This window comes from Perissodus microlepis, chromosome 12, assembly GCF_051167445.1.
Source record: "Perissodus microlepis isolate ML-2025 ecotype Zambia chromosome 12, ASM5116744v1, whole genome shotgun sequence".
In the NCBI taxonomy this organism is placed as follows: Eukaryota; Metazoa; Chordata; class Actinopteri; order Cichliformes; family Cichlidae; genus Perissodus; species Perissodus microlepis.
Window position 1 is genome coordinate 32,115,609 of NC_140472.1, and position 16,832 is coordinate 32,132,440.

General features: G+C 40.1%; 1 protein-coding gene across 1 annotated transcript; it reads right to left on the reverse strand.

Moving 5' to 3' along the window:
• Nucleotides 1-10,309: 10,309 nt before the first annotated feature.
• tor2a (torsin family 2, member A) lies at nt 10,310-15,680 on the reverse strand. Its single transcript, XM_084947151.1, has 5 exons — nt 15,480-15,680; nt 14,753-15,018; nt 14,033-14,208; nt 13,638-13,765; nt 10,310-12,526 (listed from the first exon to the last, which is right to left on the reverse strand). Exons 1-5 carry the CDS (start codon nt 15,598-15,600, stop codon nt 12,282-12,284), a joined length of 936 nt encoding a protein of 311 aa, XP_084803277.1. The 5' UTR covers nt 15,601-15,680; the 3' UTR covers nt 10,310-12,281.
• Between the last annotated feature and the right edge of the window lie 1,152 nt (nt 15,681-16,832).

Genomic DNA, 16,832 nt, shown 5'->3' on the forward strand with positions numbered 1-16,832 from the left:
AACAATCTGCCTAAATGACATCTACTTTTAAAAGCAAACACTGCGATTGTGCTGCTGCTTGTTCGGTGGGATCAGCGAGCTGTGCAGAGCAGCTGCAGAGTCGCAGCTCCTCATCTCTTTCAGCGCTATTACCATAATATGTGGTGGGAAAGAAATCGCTCATCAATCAGAAGTGTTGGGAAAGTGACCACGCCAAAGACCCGGGGCTGGCTGTTTGAGCAGCAGGCTCACAGGGGTCAGCCGGGGTGCTCTGTGTGTGTGTGTGTGAGCGTGTGTGTTTTGTCATTAATCACTGCAGGTTTGAAGAGAGCGAGAGGCGTCACACCCTTTATCCTTCCCTGCTCTTCATCCTCTGCCTCCTCCCACACGGCCGGTGGCCTTCGCACCCCATCTGACCATCACATTGAGGCCAAGGTCAACCTGATCACACCCCCCCGACTAACAACTCATCTCCCATCAGCCCTCTCCAGGAATCAACCTTCACCCCCAGCCCACTCGGAGACGTCCTCGCCTCACATTCCCCCCACTGCGTCCCCTTTGTTCACCTGTTGTCCTGGAGACTCGATTGCCACTGAGACCACCCTCTACTGTGTGTCCGTGTGTGTGTGTGTGTGTGGCAGAGGTCAGGACAGAAGCTAAAATAACAGATAATCCCACAGAGCACCGATCAGGCTATGACACCATGGAGGCCACTCAGTGGAAACCTAAACAACAATAATTTCACAAAAGGAAAATTACACTTATCACATAAAATACGCACACAACATAGAAACAAACAACTTAAAGCTTTTTCCAAAACACCAATCTGGAAGCTTTCTGGCTTCACTTTAGTCTCCTTCTATTAGCCAATCAGGTCTGAGCAGGTAGCGTGCCGGTTAATAGGGAATGCCAAAAAAAGGGAACGCCAAAATTCAACGTTGGAACCTCTGAAAAAGCCAATTGCAGACAAATTGGCTTTTTCATTGGGTTTTTTAAACTCACCTGCCGCTTTAAACAGCGACTGACACATGGAACAGGACGTCTTAGCTAAAAGCTCTGTGAGGCACCATTTCAAGGTTAATGCTCATCTTGGGATGTAAAATAAGGCAGCTCTATCACATGGTACAGGTGTATTACCTTGTCGCACATTGTGTCCTTTGGGTGCCTTGATGCAGTGGCTGCGGTCAAACAGGCCACTGAGAAGTAATGGTCCAGTTTAAGCTATATCCACACGTACACGGTATTTTTGAAAACAGAGATTTTGCTCTTTCATTTTTACAAAAAACCATTAAATCCATAAATCTATATCAAGCATGCTAAAGCAACAAGTAATGATATAACCCCAAAAGTATCGAAATGTTAGCTAATCAGAAGCCTAAAGGTAAACGTTATTAGGCGAACACAGATGAAGAAATGAGTCTTATATTTACAGAAACAATAAGGCTGAACTATTGTCAGTGTCACTCTGGAGAAAACGTGGACTGGGAGACACGTCAGGAAAAATCCGTCGACATCTGTGCTCTGTTCTTACTCACTCCGATGCCTCAGTGTTTCTAAGTGTGGGGACAGTAGCTGTGTGCAGATAGTAAGATTAACAGCAACTGTCATTTACTATGCACTGAGAGATCAGAGGCAGGCAGGCAGCTACATAAATTGCTGGTTGGTCGACCAGCTGGTTGGAATACTTTGTTTAGTTTTTTGCCCATGCTCATTAGATTTAGGCACTCAAAAACATGTTTTGATCTCAAACATTGTGTTATTTCCTTCTGAATTATTAGTTAATATATTCAAGTTTGGGTTTCTGCTTAGGTTTGACCATATTTGTTATGTTTGACGTTTTGATTTTAAGTGAGATTTATTTTTTTATTCCTGTTTTTTTTCTTCTTTAGTATTCTTGGATGGTTAACTTTAGTTTTATTATAGTGTTTAGTTCCCTCAGTGTTTCCCTTTTCATTTGTCCTTTCTCACTTTCTGTGTTTATGCATTTGTCCTTCTGTGTTCCCTTCATCGTGTTTTCGTGTTTGATGGGAGTATTCTTGTTTCTATGTTTAGGAACAGGTGTTTTAGGTTGTGACCTTTTTTACTTTGGTAGTTTGGTTGATAGATTGTTGTCTTGATTACTTTCATCTGTTTGTTTGTTTCTAGTCCCTGGTTACTCCTCGGTGTATAAATAGTCCTTCCTTCCTCTTTGTCTGAGCCTGTGCATTTTGGATTTGTTCTCATTTAGTTGCTTTTCCTGTTTGTTTTTGGTCTGCATTGGGTCAACCTTTGATTTCAACCTGACAAAAAAGAACTTTAGGTTAGGTTTAGGAATAAGATTATGCTTTTGGGATGAAACAGTTAGATAAAAAGAGTTATCTAGTGGCTTGAAAATTTAGGAGGTACTGACACAAGTTTTTTAATATGGCATGTCATGATCTGCCATCAAAGAACACCTTCTGTGTAAAGGAACCATATCTGTTTAATAAAGTAGCATTTTACATTTGCCAAGGCTGGCAAAAATGTCACCAGATATATCAAGTATAATCAAAATGTTGGACTCAAAATGATAGTCTAGTCTGCTGTAAGCTTTGTTACAGGTTACTGAATGGTACATTCCATTCTCCTTTCACGTCCCCACCATATTGTCTAGTGTGTGTATACACCCCACCAACCAGTCCTGTGTTTGCTGTCCATTGAGATGAACTGGAGAAGCTGGGTTGGATCACCGTTCCTATTGTAAAGAGGACTGCAGCACCTTGCAAGCTGTAAATAATTATATTAGAATGACAGCTGTGGTTGCAAATTGTTCTGCACAGGTTGCTGTTCTTGTCTAGTTTTTGGGTTTTCTGGGGTTGGAGACACTTTGTTAAATGTTAAATTCTGAGACTTTGTTTCTCACCATGACTTCAGAAAGACGCAAGAATGTGACTTTTCCTGGAAGAGAAAAAGAAAAATTGCTAGTGAGTCTGATCCAGGCAGCAATTTGACAAATATTTAGTTGGCAAAAGCATATTAACTTGAAGAAGGAAAGCTTCTGCAGGCTTTTTCACTAAACCACAGCTGTCAGCACCACAACGTCTGGTGACAAGTTTTCTGATCCAGAAGCTGCAGTGCTTAAAAAATGTATTTGGCCGTATTTCAGACATCTGTCAACTTGTTTAAAACTTATTTATTTGGCAAATAACAAACAAAAATATTTTTTGTTCTATAATTAATTAAATATAGCATTCCACCATTAAAATGAAAATATTCTAAATAAATAAGCTCTTTGCCATTTTTTACAGCTTCTTTGTAAAACAGCACATTTTAAAATTCATTGATAATGACAGCAATTGTATTTTAGCATTAAAATATTATTTTGATTATAGAGCTTGCACATAATGGTAAAGTGACGCTTACAGAAACATTATCTTGGTAACTACCAATGCTATTTATTTACGGTACCTATTAAACACTGTCTATGACTCTAGGACGTCAAAAGTCATTATATTGAGACCATTGTAGTGCTTAGCTGTCAGCTAATGCTACCAAGTTCGGTTCTTCATCAACAAATGTCATGAATGCAGCAAAGACACAGATACTTCCTAATTAGTGATGAGTAACATGCGTAACTTGTGTCGTTGTTGTATCGTTCTGTTCTGTCTGGTGTTGCGCTGTCTTTGTTTTGTTTTTTTTGTCATTTTTGCACACATGCACTTTATGTAGCCCTGTGTTGATTGCCTATGTCACATGTAGCACCATGGTCTTGGAGGATTGTTGTCTTGTTTTGCTGTGTACTATACCATTGCACATGGTTGGAATGACGATAAAGCAATTTGACTTGACTTGACTTGAAAAAAAACAACAACTAAAATTACACTGACGGCAACGCAGACTTCTTGAATGGTTGTGAATACAATTAATCTCACAACAACCCAGATTATTGGTCACATAGTTGCAGTAAAATTCCTTTAAGAGACTTTAGCAGAATATCTAGAGGTCCGTTTCAGTTACTCAGTTAGCTGAGAGTGTACTTTGCAGACATTTTGCAGCTGGAGCCACCTGTGTTGCAAACACACCTGTTAATCAAAATATCTACATCTCTTCTCCTGTAACCTGCTTTGTATACCAGCTATAATACTGGGGGAAATTGGCTACAGTAAACATGTTTACTTCTCTGGTGAAGCTGGGTTTTTTAAAATGGGAGTCCGTGGGGTCGGACTTGCTTTGGCAGGCTTCTTTCTTTCTTGATCATTACATCATGTGTTTGAACTTTATGGTTTCGGTTAGATGTCAAACACTTGGTGTCTTCACCGAGTGCTGCTGCTGTCGAAATATAAATCATAAAAGCCCGACACTGCTGAAGCTGCAGTATTGTACACTGTACAGGATCAGATATGTTTGGAAGTCAAACTTCAGGTAGTAGATTACTAAAATGACGGTTATTCCATATTTTTTTTCCCATTACATTTTAAGGTTGACAGAAGCCAGCGTGGTCACAATTATATTTCCTTTTAAAATCTATGAACTTTTGCATATGATGGTATGCTATTCTGCACACACAAATTTATTGAAATATCATGTGCAACTTTTGAGTGAGCTCTCACTCTGGTCATTCCTACACCTCATTCCTACATGCCGTCCCATTCCTCTCCATCCTACTGGGGGGACAGCCGGCTGCAGGAATGCAGGCCCGTCCCAACCGTCCCAAATGACTGCACACACAAAAAAGGATTTAACTCTTTGTCACAATTGTCCCCTCACACTCCGGCCTGCAAAGGGAGGAAAAAAAACAAAACAGCACAAGACTCCTGAATCCACTGCCCCTCCACCATCTCGCCACCCTCAACCATGACCCACCCCCCTCCCTCCACTGTGGCCCCTACCTTTCTCCTGACCCCGGCCGCGTGCATAAAAGACCCATCAGAAGTATCGCTGGCCACATTTACAAGTGAAAGAGGCTTAATAATGGAGTGGTTAGGGAGAAGAATGAGAAGACAGAGGGGCACTCACAGATGTGGAGGTGCAAAGGGAGGGGGGAGGAAGGAGCAGCGTCCCATTGTTGCCCCCGCCACCGTCACCACCCAGCTCTGGTGGAAGGAAGGAAGAAGGGAGGGTTGGCGAGGGGTGAGGAGGTAAAGTGTGAGGTGAAAGTTGCTTTTTACACAGATTTTGATGAAGGAGCAGAGAGGAGGAAGAGGATAAAAAGAGGGAGGAAGTAAATGTGGTGAATAGGGGGTTGGGGGTGGAGCAGAACATTAAATTGCAGAAGAATAAATTAATACAACTACACTACTCTTACCTAGGAAAAAATAAAGGCTTGTCCAGCTGTTCTACTGGGAGCGTGTGAAAAAAAGCTCAAAGGTCACGGTGTGTATGTGTGTGTGTGTGTGTGTGTGTGTGTGTGTGTGTGTGTGTGTGTGTGTGTGTGTGTGTGTGTGTGTGTGTGTGTGTTACGGTCATCCTGGCTTTTTCTTTCCATGCGTCTCTCATTGTCCTGAACTGCATAGATGGCAGCACACAGCAACAGCAGCTTGGGTGAAGAGGCCTCTAAGCTGACCTTTGAACCCCTCCTCTTCCTCACACAGCCTGTGTGGTGGTGGTAGTGGTGGGTGGGGTGGAGGGTGGAGAGCAGAGGGTGGGGGTTGATGAAGTCATCACAGCAGGGTCGTGGTGAGATGTGGCATATATAGGAGGCAGCCTGGTGCCTTTTGAAAGGATGCGGAGATGTTTCCAAAATCTCATCAAGCAGAGAGGAAACTGAAGTTTGGAGGTTTTGGCTGGTTTCCTGTTTGGTCGGTCACCTCCAGCAGGTGAGAAAAATGGCAGTTGGGCATCTCCAAAGAAACCAAGTTGGCTGAGAAAACAAGCTACAGTAATCTGTAGTAAATCTGGCAGCATCTGAAAAGTTTTCATTGGCCTTTGCTCAAAATTTGACATTTAAATGACAAACTTGACTCTAATGTTGTTTAACTTGAAGTTTCTTGGGGTGCATACTTCAAGCACATCTCGTTGCTCAAGACAGTAAAATCTGACAAAATGAAGAAACAATATTTAAACTGAATTTTGTCTCACGCCAACCTCATCTCCTAACATGAATCTACAACCAAACTGCTTCATTATGTTTGAGAAACGACCATGTTCTCAAATCTCAGAAGCACCGTGCACCATGATTCTTACTTTGGATGACACCAACATGACCTCCAGTTCTTCTGTGATGAATATGTTTGGTGATTTGTGATTAATTTATGTTCTTTAATTCAAATAAGTCTGCCTTCTTTCATCTGGGAATAATGGTAAAAATCAGAAACTTCCAGTAATGCACCTCTCCTCCAGTTTTCCCATGAATTTATGTGGCACAATTCCTTATTTTGTGTAGTTTCTGCTCACACTCTAACCAGTCACTTTAGATAGCTGCCCCTCCCTGAGCCTAGTTCTGTCTCTTCGTGTTTAAAGGGAGTTCTTCCTCCCTACAGTTGCCAGGTGTTGTTTAAACAGGTAAATTATACTTCTGTGTCAGATCTATATCGTTACTTACATCATGACGGGACCCCATTTTAACTCTACGTTGAAACCTGACGTGCACCTCCCTCCCAGGAAACGTAACTACACGTCGTGTTGACACATACCACAGCGTGAATGGTGTGAAAGTGCAGTGTAGGGATAAAGGTAGTTTCCGTTTACATCTGTTAGGTTTACCTAAAATAAAGACAAACAAAACCTAGAAGTCTGTCGCACAAAGAGAAACTCAAGAAGTTAACCCAAAGCACACTGCTGCTCACACACACTACAACAAAGGTATTCTGGCACTGGAGTGCTCTTCTTTCTCGTGCTCCCTTATCTAATTACTGAATGTGTTTAGCTGTAAGACGTGGTACCTAAGGCAGCAGAGAGAAAATGCAACACATGTCCACACATGCAAAATGGGCGCTACACAATAAAACTGAATTGAAATGAACATATGAAGATGTAAATTTTAAAAAATAACTTTCACCCCAGAGTTTTGACTCCATGGTTAATTTTTAAATCTCATGTTTAGGCGACTGTGTGGTAGGATTTAAAAAAAGCCAATTCCAAAAAAAGTGGCCAGACAGTGTAAAATGTAAAGAAAAACAAATACAATTGTTTACAAATCTCATAAACAGTTCTTTTATTCACAATATAGAAAACATATCAAAACTTTAAAGTAAGAACACTGAATATGAGTGCTTTTAACAAGCCAGAAGGCCACTCTCCTCTTTAGTCTGGGGGATGGTGCATCCATGTTTTCCACTTTGCCTCTCTTGATATTAAACAAGCTTTGGGCCAGAGAATGAGATATGTACAGATATGACTTCTTCCATATATAATGGAGCTTTGCTCTGCATTTGTGGATGGCCCCATGAGCTGTTCACAGACACTGATTGGTGGAAGTGTTCCTGAGCCCATGCAATGATTTCTATGAATTAATCATGCCTGCTTTTTAATCCAGTGTTGCCCTGCAGGCCATAAGATCACAGGCATCCAATTTAGTTTCCAAACTTTTATCCATTACACAATCTCTGACTCATTTGATATCATGTACTGTAGGTGATGAGATATTTTATACTGAAGATCATTAAAATTGTTCCACAATTTGTAGATACATTTTTTATGGATTACTGAGCCTCTGCCTTTACTTTTGAGAAACTTTGATTTTCTAAGTTGCTCGTATCATTCCCAATCATGTTACTAATCTCCATCTGGCCTAACCTGTTACCAGTTAAATACACGATATTCCTGCAGCTGTTTTCTTTAAGTAACACCAACTTTTTACAGCATTTTGCTGTCCCTGTCTCAACTTTTTTGAGACATCTTGCTGCCATCAAACTCAAAACTAGCTCTTTTGAAATATATATTTTCTATTTTTTTTTTGTGATTAAAATGTGCATCTATGAGATTTGCAAATTATTACATTCTTTTTTTATTTACATGCTACTCAGTGTCCCAATAGAGGGTAGATAAGAAATCTGATGGGGTGGTGCTTTTACCTAAATACTAATATCAGCTGATGTGATGATGTTTATCAGGTATAATTGTCTAGGTTAGGTGGATGAGAATCTCAGCCTCAACATGAACAGGAACATCTAGTCTAGGGACTGTGAAGTATTGCCAATATTTATATCGAAATCAATGCAAGAACTTTTTCACAAATTCTACATAAAATAATGTGTTAGTTATAAATTCAGTGATTTGTTGAATAAGTTTATACTTTCCCATATTTCAAGACCATCTTGCACCAGCCTTCCCTTTTGTTTCTCCAGTGAAACGTCCAGAATTTGATCGCTAAATTTTAATTTACAAAATGGTCAATGGTAGTGATGAAGAACCACTCACCAGTGCTGTCACCTATTGGTTAGTGAACTCCAGTTTCGAGGCTTCGTGCATTTGAGCCGCTGTTGTGTTGAAACCAGATGTGACAGCAAGGGACAGATCTACCGGCTAATGACTTGTCAATTTCATATTGTTAATTAACGAGCATACCCAGGACAATTCTCCTTTCTGAAACTTGAAAATGATAATCATGTGAGATAAAATGAGTGATTTAGCCCAAAAACCATCATAAAAGTTTTTTCAGTCCAAGACCTGTTTCCCCTTAGACTTCTGTGGGACTTGAAGATGTTTTTGCAAACACGGGTATCGCCCCCTGTTAGGAATTAAAGAATGCAGCTGGATGCGTAATGATTCTGGAGCCTATCCCTGCTCTCACAGGGCAAGAGTAGGGGTTTGATCTGCACAGGTACCCAGTCTGTCGCAGATCTAACACAGAGAACAAAGAACCATTCACACTTAAAATCACCATGTAATTTAACCCCATCTGTGTCTTTACCAGAGAGAACCCACACAGAAAGGATTCAAACCCAGGACTTTCCTGCTGTGAGAGGATGGTGCTAAGTACCACCCCACTGTGCCAACTCAGTGTAAAAATGAGGTGTCATGCGTAAATGAGTTGGATCTAATGTCAAGTAAGTTAAGAGAAATGTCCACACAAGTGAGAATGTAGCTTCACGGACTCAAAAGAGTGAACAAACACAGCCTCCTGAAGACCTCTGACACCTGTTCATTTCCGATGGAGAAACTATTAATTTCCTGCTCAAGGAGATATCAGAGCTACGTCTTTCTCAGAGATCTAATCAGCATCGCATCTCGTACAGAGAGCTGATACACAGCAGCTCCAGTCATTCACAATCAAGGACAGGTGGATAAAAAAAAAATCATGCTTCACCCTTTTTGAAGCAATTTGTAATAAAATACCAGAAAAACAGGCTTTTATAAAGTTTTCAGTGCTGGATAATGTTGAGAAAGGATGGGTTTTAAATGAACAACATGTTGTTGTATTACATGACCATTATCTACTTGTTGAGTTACAGCAAATAACAGTCGTTAACCGCTTTATGTGAAGAACATTGACTTCACTGCAGGTTTTACAGATGTCTTTCAGTCTCTTGATATTTCAACTGTTAGACTATGGATATGTAATTACCGTACAAAACAGTGACTTATCTTTAGAAAGCATCGTCAGTGTAGTAAATTTAACAGCAGCTTTTTCATGCACAGTCTTGCCCCCCAAAGTCTTGATGCATGCTCAATCATCCAGGTAAGTAAATCCCAAAAGGTTGATTCTGTTCCTGCAGTCAGCTGAGACTGAAGAAGGCACTTGGATGTAGCGTTTTCTCCCATTGAAAATGCTACGGCCGGATGAACAAAATCAACCTTTTGGGATCTTGCTCCTCAAAGTTTTTCAATGGATGCGGCAGCAAATGTCTTAGTTTTTTGTGATTGTGGGGTCTAACTAAGCATTTTCAGTATGAGTGTCATTATGATTGGAGGAATAATTATCTCAGAATGAGAAACACAGAACTCCGAATGTATTTACGTTAAACAACTTCTCGATTCAGTCGCTCTGAGCACTTGGGTTTCCAGTGTGACAAATAAATCACAATAAATTATAAACAAAAGAATGAATGGAACTTCGAGTTGGTTAAGCGAAAAAAAAAAAAGAAACTGGAGATTAATTTAGCAAAAGAATGGGGAATGCCAGGCCTCAAGGGCCGGTGTCCTGCAGGGCCTTGATCCAAAACAGCTGATTTAAATGGCTAAATTACCTCCTCAACATGTCTTGAAGTTCTCCAGAGGCCTGGTAACGAAGTAATTATTGGATTCAGGTGTGCTGACCCAGGGTGAGATCTAAAACCTGCAGGACACCGGCCCTTGAGGCCTGGAGTCCTGCAGTGACCTCTGCAGTGAACAGTTGCCTGATTCAACATAAAGCACCCAAAGGGTCAAAAAGTAATTGGACCCTTTGCTGTCTTTCTTTGATGATTGTTAAAAAACTGAATCAAAAATAAATAAACAAATAAAGCTGTAGTTAAATGTCATATTCACAGAAGTAATGGGAACAACTTTATTAGGTGATCAAACACGTTTCAGCTTGTGTCCTTCACCAGGATCAACTGAGTCTTCATGCCATCAGATGTTTGATCTTCTCCATGCACCTTGGAATACCCAGAAATATTTGTTGATATTCTCAGAAGTAAAAAGAATATTTTCCATTAAAATGCAAGAAAACAGAGAAATCTCCCTGTTTTAATAAATAAATACTGGACAAAAGGCACAGAACAACTTTCTTGTGCCATTACATTTTATTTTTGCTTTACATTGTAGCAGTAAAAGGTGAACAATACCTCAAACGCTTCAGTCACGAATGTTCAGAAGCTGGACCTGAAACTTGTGTAACTCAGAAGAAACAACAAGGACAAAAACCAAAGTATTTTGTTGTGGAGATTGTATTAACCATGGTAGTGTGAGGAGTCTAACTGTCGCCGATTATGGATGGCATAAAAATTTTCATACAAAACATGACTGAGTTTTAGCCTGGAGTCTGCCTTCTCCATAGCAACACAGCAAAGCTGAGTGGAAAAAGTAAAAATCAATCTAAAAAAAACTGGCGTTTGATTTGACTATTAGACTTTTCTGTACTGAAAGCAAAGCTAATGAACGCTGATCCCTGCGGCTGTCTTGAGTTTCACGAGCCTCTGTGTGTGTCAACCTTCACCCTGATACGATAAGAATTTCATCTTCATCCTGTGAACTCCGTTACCCTTGTTCTTCACTGCATTTAACACGCAATTTATTACAAGAAAAAATTAATACTTTATAATTAGTAATTTGGTGTAAACAATCCAAACTTTTGGCAATATTTCATAATTGACAAAGAACATCAGGTCTTTTTAATACTCCATAAAGTGCACTTTCAGTGTTTTAAAAACCTCCCTACCTGCTGCCTTTACAGTACAGTTTAAAGCAATGAAACAAAATAAAAGCACTACAGAACTCACTCACATGGGAGTAAGTGAATTAAAATGCACTGAGCTCTTGGTGAACTCAGCTTCACCTCCCTTACACTTGTCAAAACAAAGTCTTTACTGCCACCTGATGGCAGAAGTGGTCACATGCTCCCAAAATATGGCATCGAGCCTGCAGGGCTGCAGCACACAAGTTGGGTTTTTTTCCCCAAGTAAAACTCATCTCTTCTTCTTTCATTTGTTTTAAAATGATCTGGCAAAGGAGCTCCTTTATCCTGTGACATCTTTCAGTCCTAAAATATATTCTACTTTCTAAAATGACGTGTACTTTCATGTGCTGACAGTCAAGCTCTCTTTGCCACAAGCCAAATATGTCGCTTCATCCAGGTGAAAAACTTGGATAATGATCGTCAAAAGTCAACACTTCTTCTTCCAGAAGGCGCCCTTTGCTAACAAATGTTACCCAAAACAAAAACATTAAAAACAATCTTGTGTGCTCCCTTTTGGGAAAAATATTAGAAAAATTAAATGAAGACAAAACAAACAAAAAGGTCTTCGCTCATTTTCACCAAATAACCTCCAGCTGTTTAGTCCGCTCTGGACACCTGTGACAATTCCGCATCAGTATGACCATGAAGGGATGGCGGTGTTGACAAAGAATAAATTAAGACTGGATAAATAATGAGCCTAAAAACAAGAAAACATCAATTAATGACTTCCAGTTGAAGCCTTTGAAATCTGAAACCACACCATACCAACAAAAATATATAAAAATTAAAAGGTAGAGCTGGGTTTGAGGTAGAGTGTGGCATGACTCCTGAAAAAAGTCATAAAATGCCAACTATACCTTCATGGAGACACTCACTGATTGCAAATCCGGACAGTCAGGAGTTCCACTCCCCTTGATTTCATGCTCCCAGGGCATCCTAGCCTCCAGATGCTGCTCTGACCTGCATGTGAGCATCTTTCTCAGATTTTCCCTTTCAGTCCTAAAAGTTAAACCCAGTTCCTCTCAGCTCACAGGAAAAAGTTGATTTTGGCAGGGACAGTCTTACAGCCAGTGCTGGAGAAGTACTTTCCGTTAGCTGGAGTGTAGTTCATGTCGCCCCCTACTGCCTCCACCACGTCGTTGCGGCTGCAGCTGCCCCGCTGGCAGAGCTGTGAGTGCACGCAGCGCTCGACGTGGTATCGGCTCAGGGGCAGGAAGGGAACAAAGCGGGTGATGAGCTTCTGCTGAATGATGTTGGACTTGAAGAGGCCGCCTGAATGGGGGTAAAAACTCACTTCAGTTACTGAAGTAATGAAAGCTTTCATCAGCAATGCACTGGAAAATTAGCTCAAAGAGGCTGCTTAATTTCGGTGTTCATTATGATGCACTGCTGCAGAGCGATGATGCTGCTTCTATTATGGGCTTTAATTTTATATTCATGATTAACTTAAATGAATCAAAGTCAGAAGACCAGTTTTAGCTCTGGAAGAGCACCAAAGCATCAGTATCACTGCCTTCTTCCTCTTCTAGTGAACATGCAGTAAAAAAACAAAACAAAACACTGTGTTTGAACAAACCAAGGCGAGAACACTGACATGAAAAAAACTCTTTTACCTCCTGACACCAGCATTTAAAATGTCTTAACCTTCTCACACCTTCAACATACATCTTCACCTGCTCCAACTGAAAATCCAGGTTGTACAGAAGCCGGAGTCATCACATCACACCTTTCCCTAAACCTCCTGATAATGGCTCACAGTATGACTTAGAATTGATTTTAGGATCTATTTCAAAGTCCTTCATGGCTTCTCTCTGTGCTACATATCTGAACTATGAGACCTTTACTCAACAATCTGAGTCTTTGTCCAGGCTCTCATGTGACTGTTATCTGGTGCTGAGGCTATAGCCTACTGGCCAAGCGTTTATGACCCATTTAATTTGATTGCAGTTACTACTTTTTTAAATTTATTTCTCCCTTTAAATGTTATTGAACGCAAGTATTGATCTGTAAAGCATTTTATGTGCTCTGTAAATAGAAAACATTAATATTTTATCATAGTTATTGTTGCTTTTACTTTTTCTACTTCAAGCGCTTTGCAACTTGTTCTCTAATATTTGCCTTCCTCTTGTTTTTGTCTATATTTCTCCTTTTTGTTATTTCTACTATATTTACTATTATTTATATTTTATTCAGTTCTCAGTTGATCAGCTGAGAACTCCCACAATTTCGTTGTACATGTACAATGACAAGGGCCATTCTATTCTGTTTTATTCTATCCTATTCACAGAAAATACTGAACTTTAATCAAACTCTGAAGCGGTTTGGGATGAAACCGCCTTACCCTAAGAGTGTGGAGTACTTAAACATGTAAAATGAGTCTTACTTGTGTTATTGTTGTAAACTGCCTGTGCGATGGCCTCCTGCAGGTTGTCCAATTTGATCTCCTCTCTCTCTCGTCCAGCCTGACGGTTCTCCAGAGCCACTTTGTTTATCACCTCCTCTCCTGCAGTGCTGCACACAAGAAACACAAAATAAGCTGCCTGTCCCTTTGTAATAAAAAAAAAAAAAAACTTTCTTCTTTAAGCATCACCGGGAGAGAAATAAAGTTTTGAGCATTAACCGTTCATGAAAGCTTTAAGTTATTTTGACAAAGAGAATACAAGAACTTCTTTTGGAGAGAGTTCATATCCGCAGAATTAGTGTCATATAGATCCTTCTTGGTGCTTTAGGAAGCTAAACACTGGACATGCCTCACTGCATTAGGGGAGTGTTAAGTACCTGATAAAGAGGTACATCGCCTTGCGGTAGTTGGTGCGAAATACAACATGAGACGGACCCAAAAAGGGCTCCAGGACATCAATGAGGCCTGGAGGCATCTTCTCCATCTCGTCAAAAATGAAAACTGAGCGAGCGCACTCCGTCAGGTTTCCCTGCACCCAGTCCTTCAGCTCCTCCTACAAAACCAAAGGATGGATATTTAATTTCACAAGCTCCCAACACATCACCTATGACTGCAACCAACAATGCCTTTAATTATGTCTGCTGCTGTTCTGCTTTTATTACTTAATTATAGGCTGTGAAACATGTATAACTGCAAATACTGTTGTCTGAAAGGCGGCACTCACTTGTGAAATTTTAGTATATAATTAAATGATTACTAACTAGTTCCCACTTAGTTAATTCTATAGACAGAGTCTGCTGAACATAAAACAAAAATGATCATATGAGTCAAGTATCTTTTTTGTGTCTACTTGTGTGATCATTTTTGTTTTGACCAGCCCATCTTCCCTGAAATTGGGAGCAAAATCACAGGACTCTCTTGTAAGTTCTGAATGTATTCTCCTAAGAAGAAAGCAGTGTCCTGTTTGCACATTAGGAATGACAGCATTCAAACTTCCCTTTGTTATGGTCAACAAACATTTTATATTGAACACACAATAAAACAACTAGCACATTACTTCTGATTTTAGATATAACCATTTGTCTTTCTCAACATACCCTGTACTGCTTGACTCGGTGGGGCAAGGGGAAGTGCAGCGTGGGGACAAACTGGTGGACATACGGGCTGCTCATGGCTGAGCCATACAGATGATTTCCCAGCATAGAGCTGACCAGCGTCTTTCCCGTCCCAGAGGAGCCGTGGAAAGACAGCACCAGTGGCTGACTGGGGCTTTTATTATGAAGGAACCTTCCCACCTCCTCTGACACAATGTCCTGAGCCAGATGCTGTCCATAGACATTCTTGTAGAGGTCCCACTCCAAGTCTGGCGATCAGAAAAAAGGACAGTCACAATCTTTGTTGGTGCAATACTAGAGGGGTGGGGTGCCCTGTAATAACCACAATAAAGTGTTATAGGAATAAGCTTCAGGAACAAAACAGAGCAAGAAAAATCTACTTCTCGTGGCTGTTGTCATGAAAAACCTGCAAAGTAGACAACTAGCTAATTTAATTACAGATATTGTAAGAGATTTCTTTTATTCAGCCAGCTAGCATACCAGTTAGAAAAGTAGGAATAAGCTACAATGAAATTAATTGCCTCCTCGGTAACACTGTACACTAAAAAAACAGTTAGCGGATATAATTTTTATACGAAACATATGTAGTATAATACAGCAACAATAAAATACGGTTTCATTAACAAGCTGTTTGCACTTTGTTTTGGTACAAAGCTAGCTGCTAACACGAAGCAGCCTCCGTAGGTTAGCATCCACAAGTACGTCTCACCTCTAATATTCGGCTTAAAGTCACAGTCGCAGCTGTCCGATATGGTGCAGTAAAGTTTCTGGAAAACGCAGCAGACTGGGTTACAAAAGAACAAAAACAGCACAAACAGTGTCGCCAACATTTTGACTGCCTGCTTGCAGACAGAAAAGCTCAGTTTGGAGCTTCTCCTTATCGCTACCGGCTGATTTTGTAGTTTTTTCCTCCCCGGAAGGCGCCCAGAAAGACGTAGCTCAGTGACAAACTGGACTACAATTCCCAGAGAGCATCCAGCACGGGCCGTGAATTGTAGGACACGTTGGAGGATCACAGTCCAGAAAAACGCAAGACTTTGGCAAACTTTGCTAGAAATCTGCCTGACATGATAGACGCAGTTTCTGTTCTACCATTTACTTTAACTGGAATGGGGAATAAGAGGGCGAAACGGTCTGGTATCAGGATTTTTTTTGTTTGTTTGTCTGAAAGAAAGTTGTGACACCACGTTTAACAGGGTTGTTGCTAACAAGTCACAAACTTTCTTGTTTTTAGTCGAAACATCAAACCTGAACCCGAGACTTCCAGTTAATTCACAGATATTCCATATGGCGTTTAGGTAACAGTGAAACAGAAGCAGAAGGTAGACTAATAAGTGCGGAAAGGCCACATACATAATGTAGCCTTCAATTTTACTAGATAAATAGAATCTTGCATACTGGAACATGGGTAAAAATAGGAAACATGGTGTAAAGTAATAGGTTATATAATTTATATTCATAAACCTAAATGGGATGGCTCTAAACCTCTTTTTTTTTTTTTTATCACTTTGATGTTTATTTATTTATTTACTTATTTACCTGGTATGATTCCATACTTTCTAGGAACTTTAAACAACAGGAAAATTAAAAAAAAAACTTTGTTGTTGTAGCTCCAAATGAAACAGAGACAAACCATCTGGGTTAAAATATCATACTTAAAAATGCAATTCAAGTAATTTCTTAAACATGTTTAATATCCATTTTATGTAATTATGCATGTCGATTTTTGAAAAATGCAAGTCAAAACAAAAAACAAAAAAAACCCCAGAGCTATAAATCCAAGTTGTGTCCTGCATACAGCAGAGGGAGCTATTAATGTGAAAATGATCTTTGATGGAGTCATGTGTTATAACATTCTGGGTCCTTGCAAAATAAAATAACTTAATTTGTTTGTTTAGGGTTTTTTTTCCCCTCACTTTTGTCATGGACAGCGCACTTCCCAGCAAGATATGCACCTCAGTGGGATGTCTGTTTTTGTAGTTTTATTAACAGTGACCTAAGCTTCATGCTTCATGATTAAACCTTTTTTTCAAACTAAAATACAATATTTTGCAATGTTACA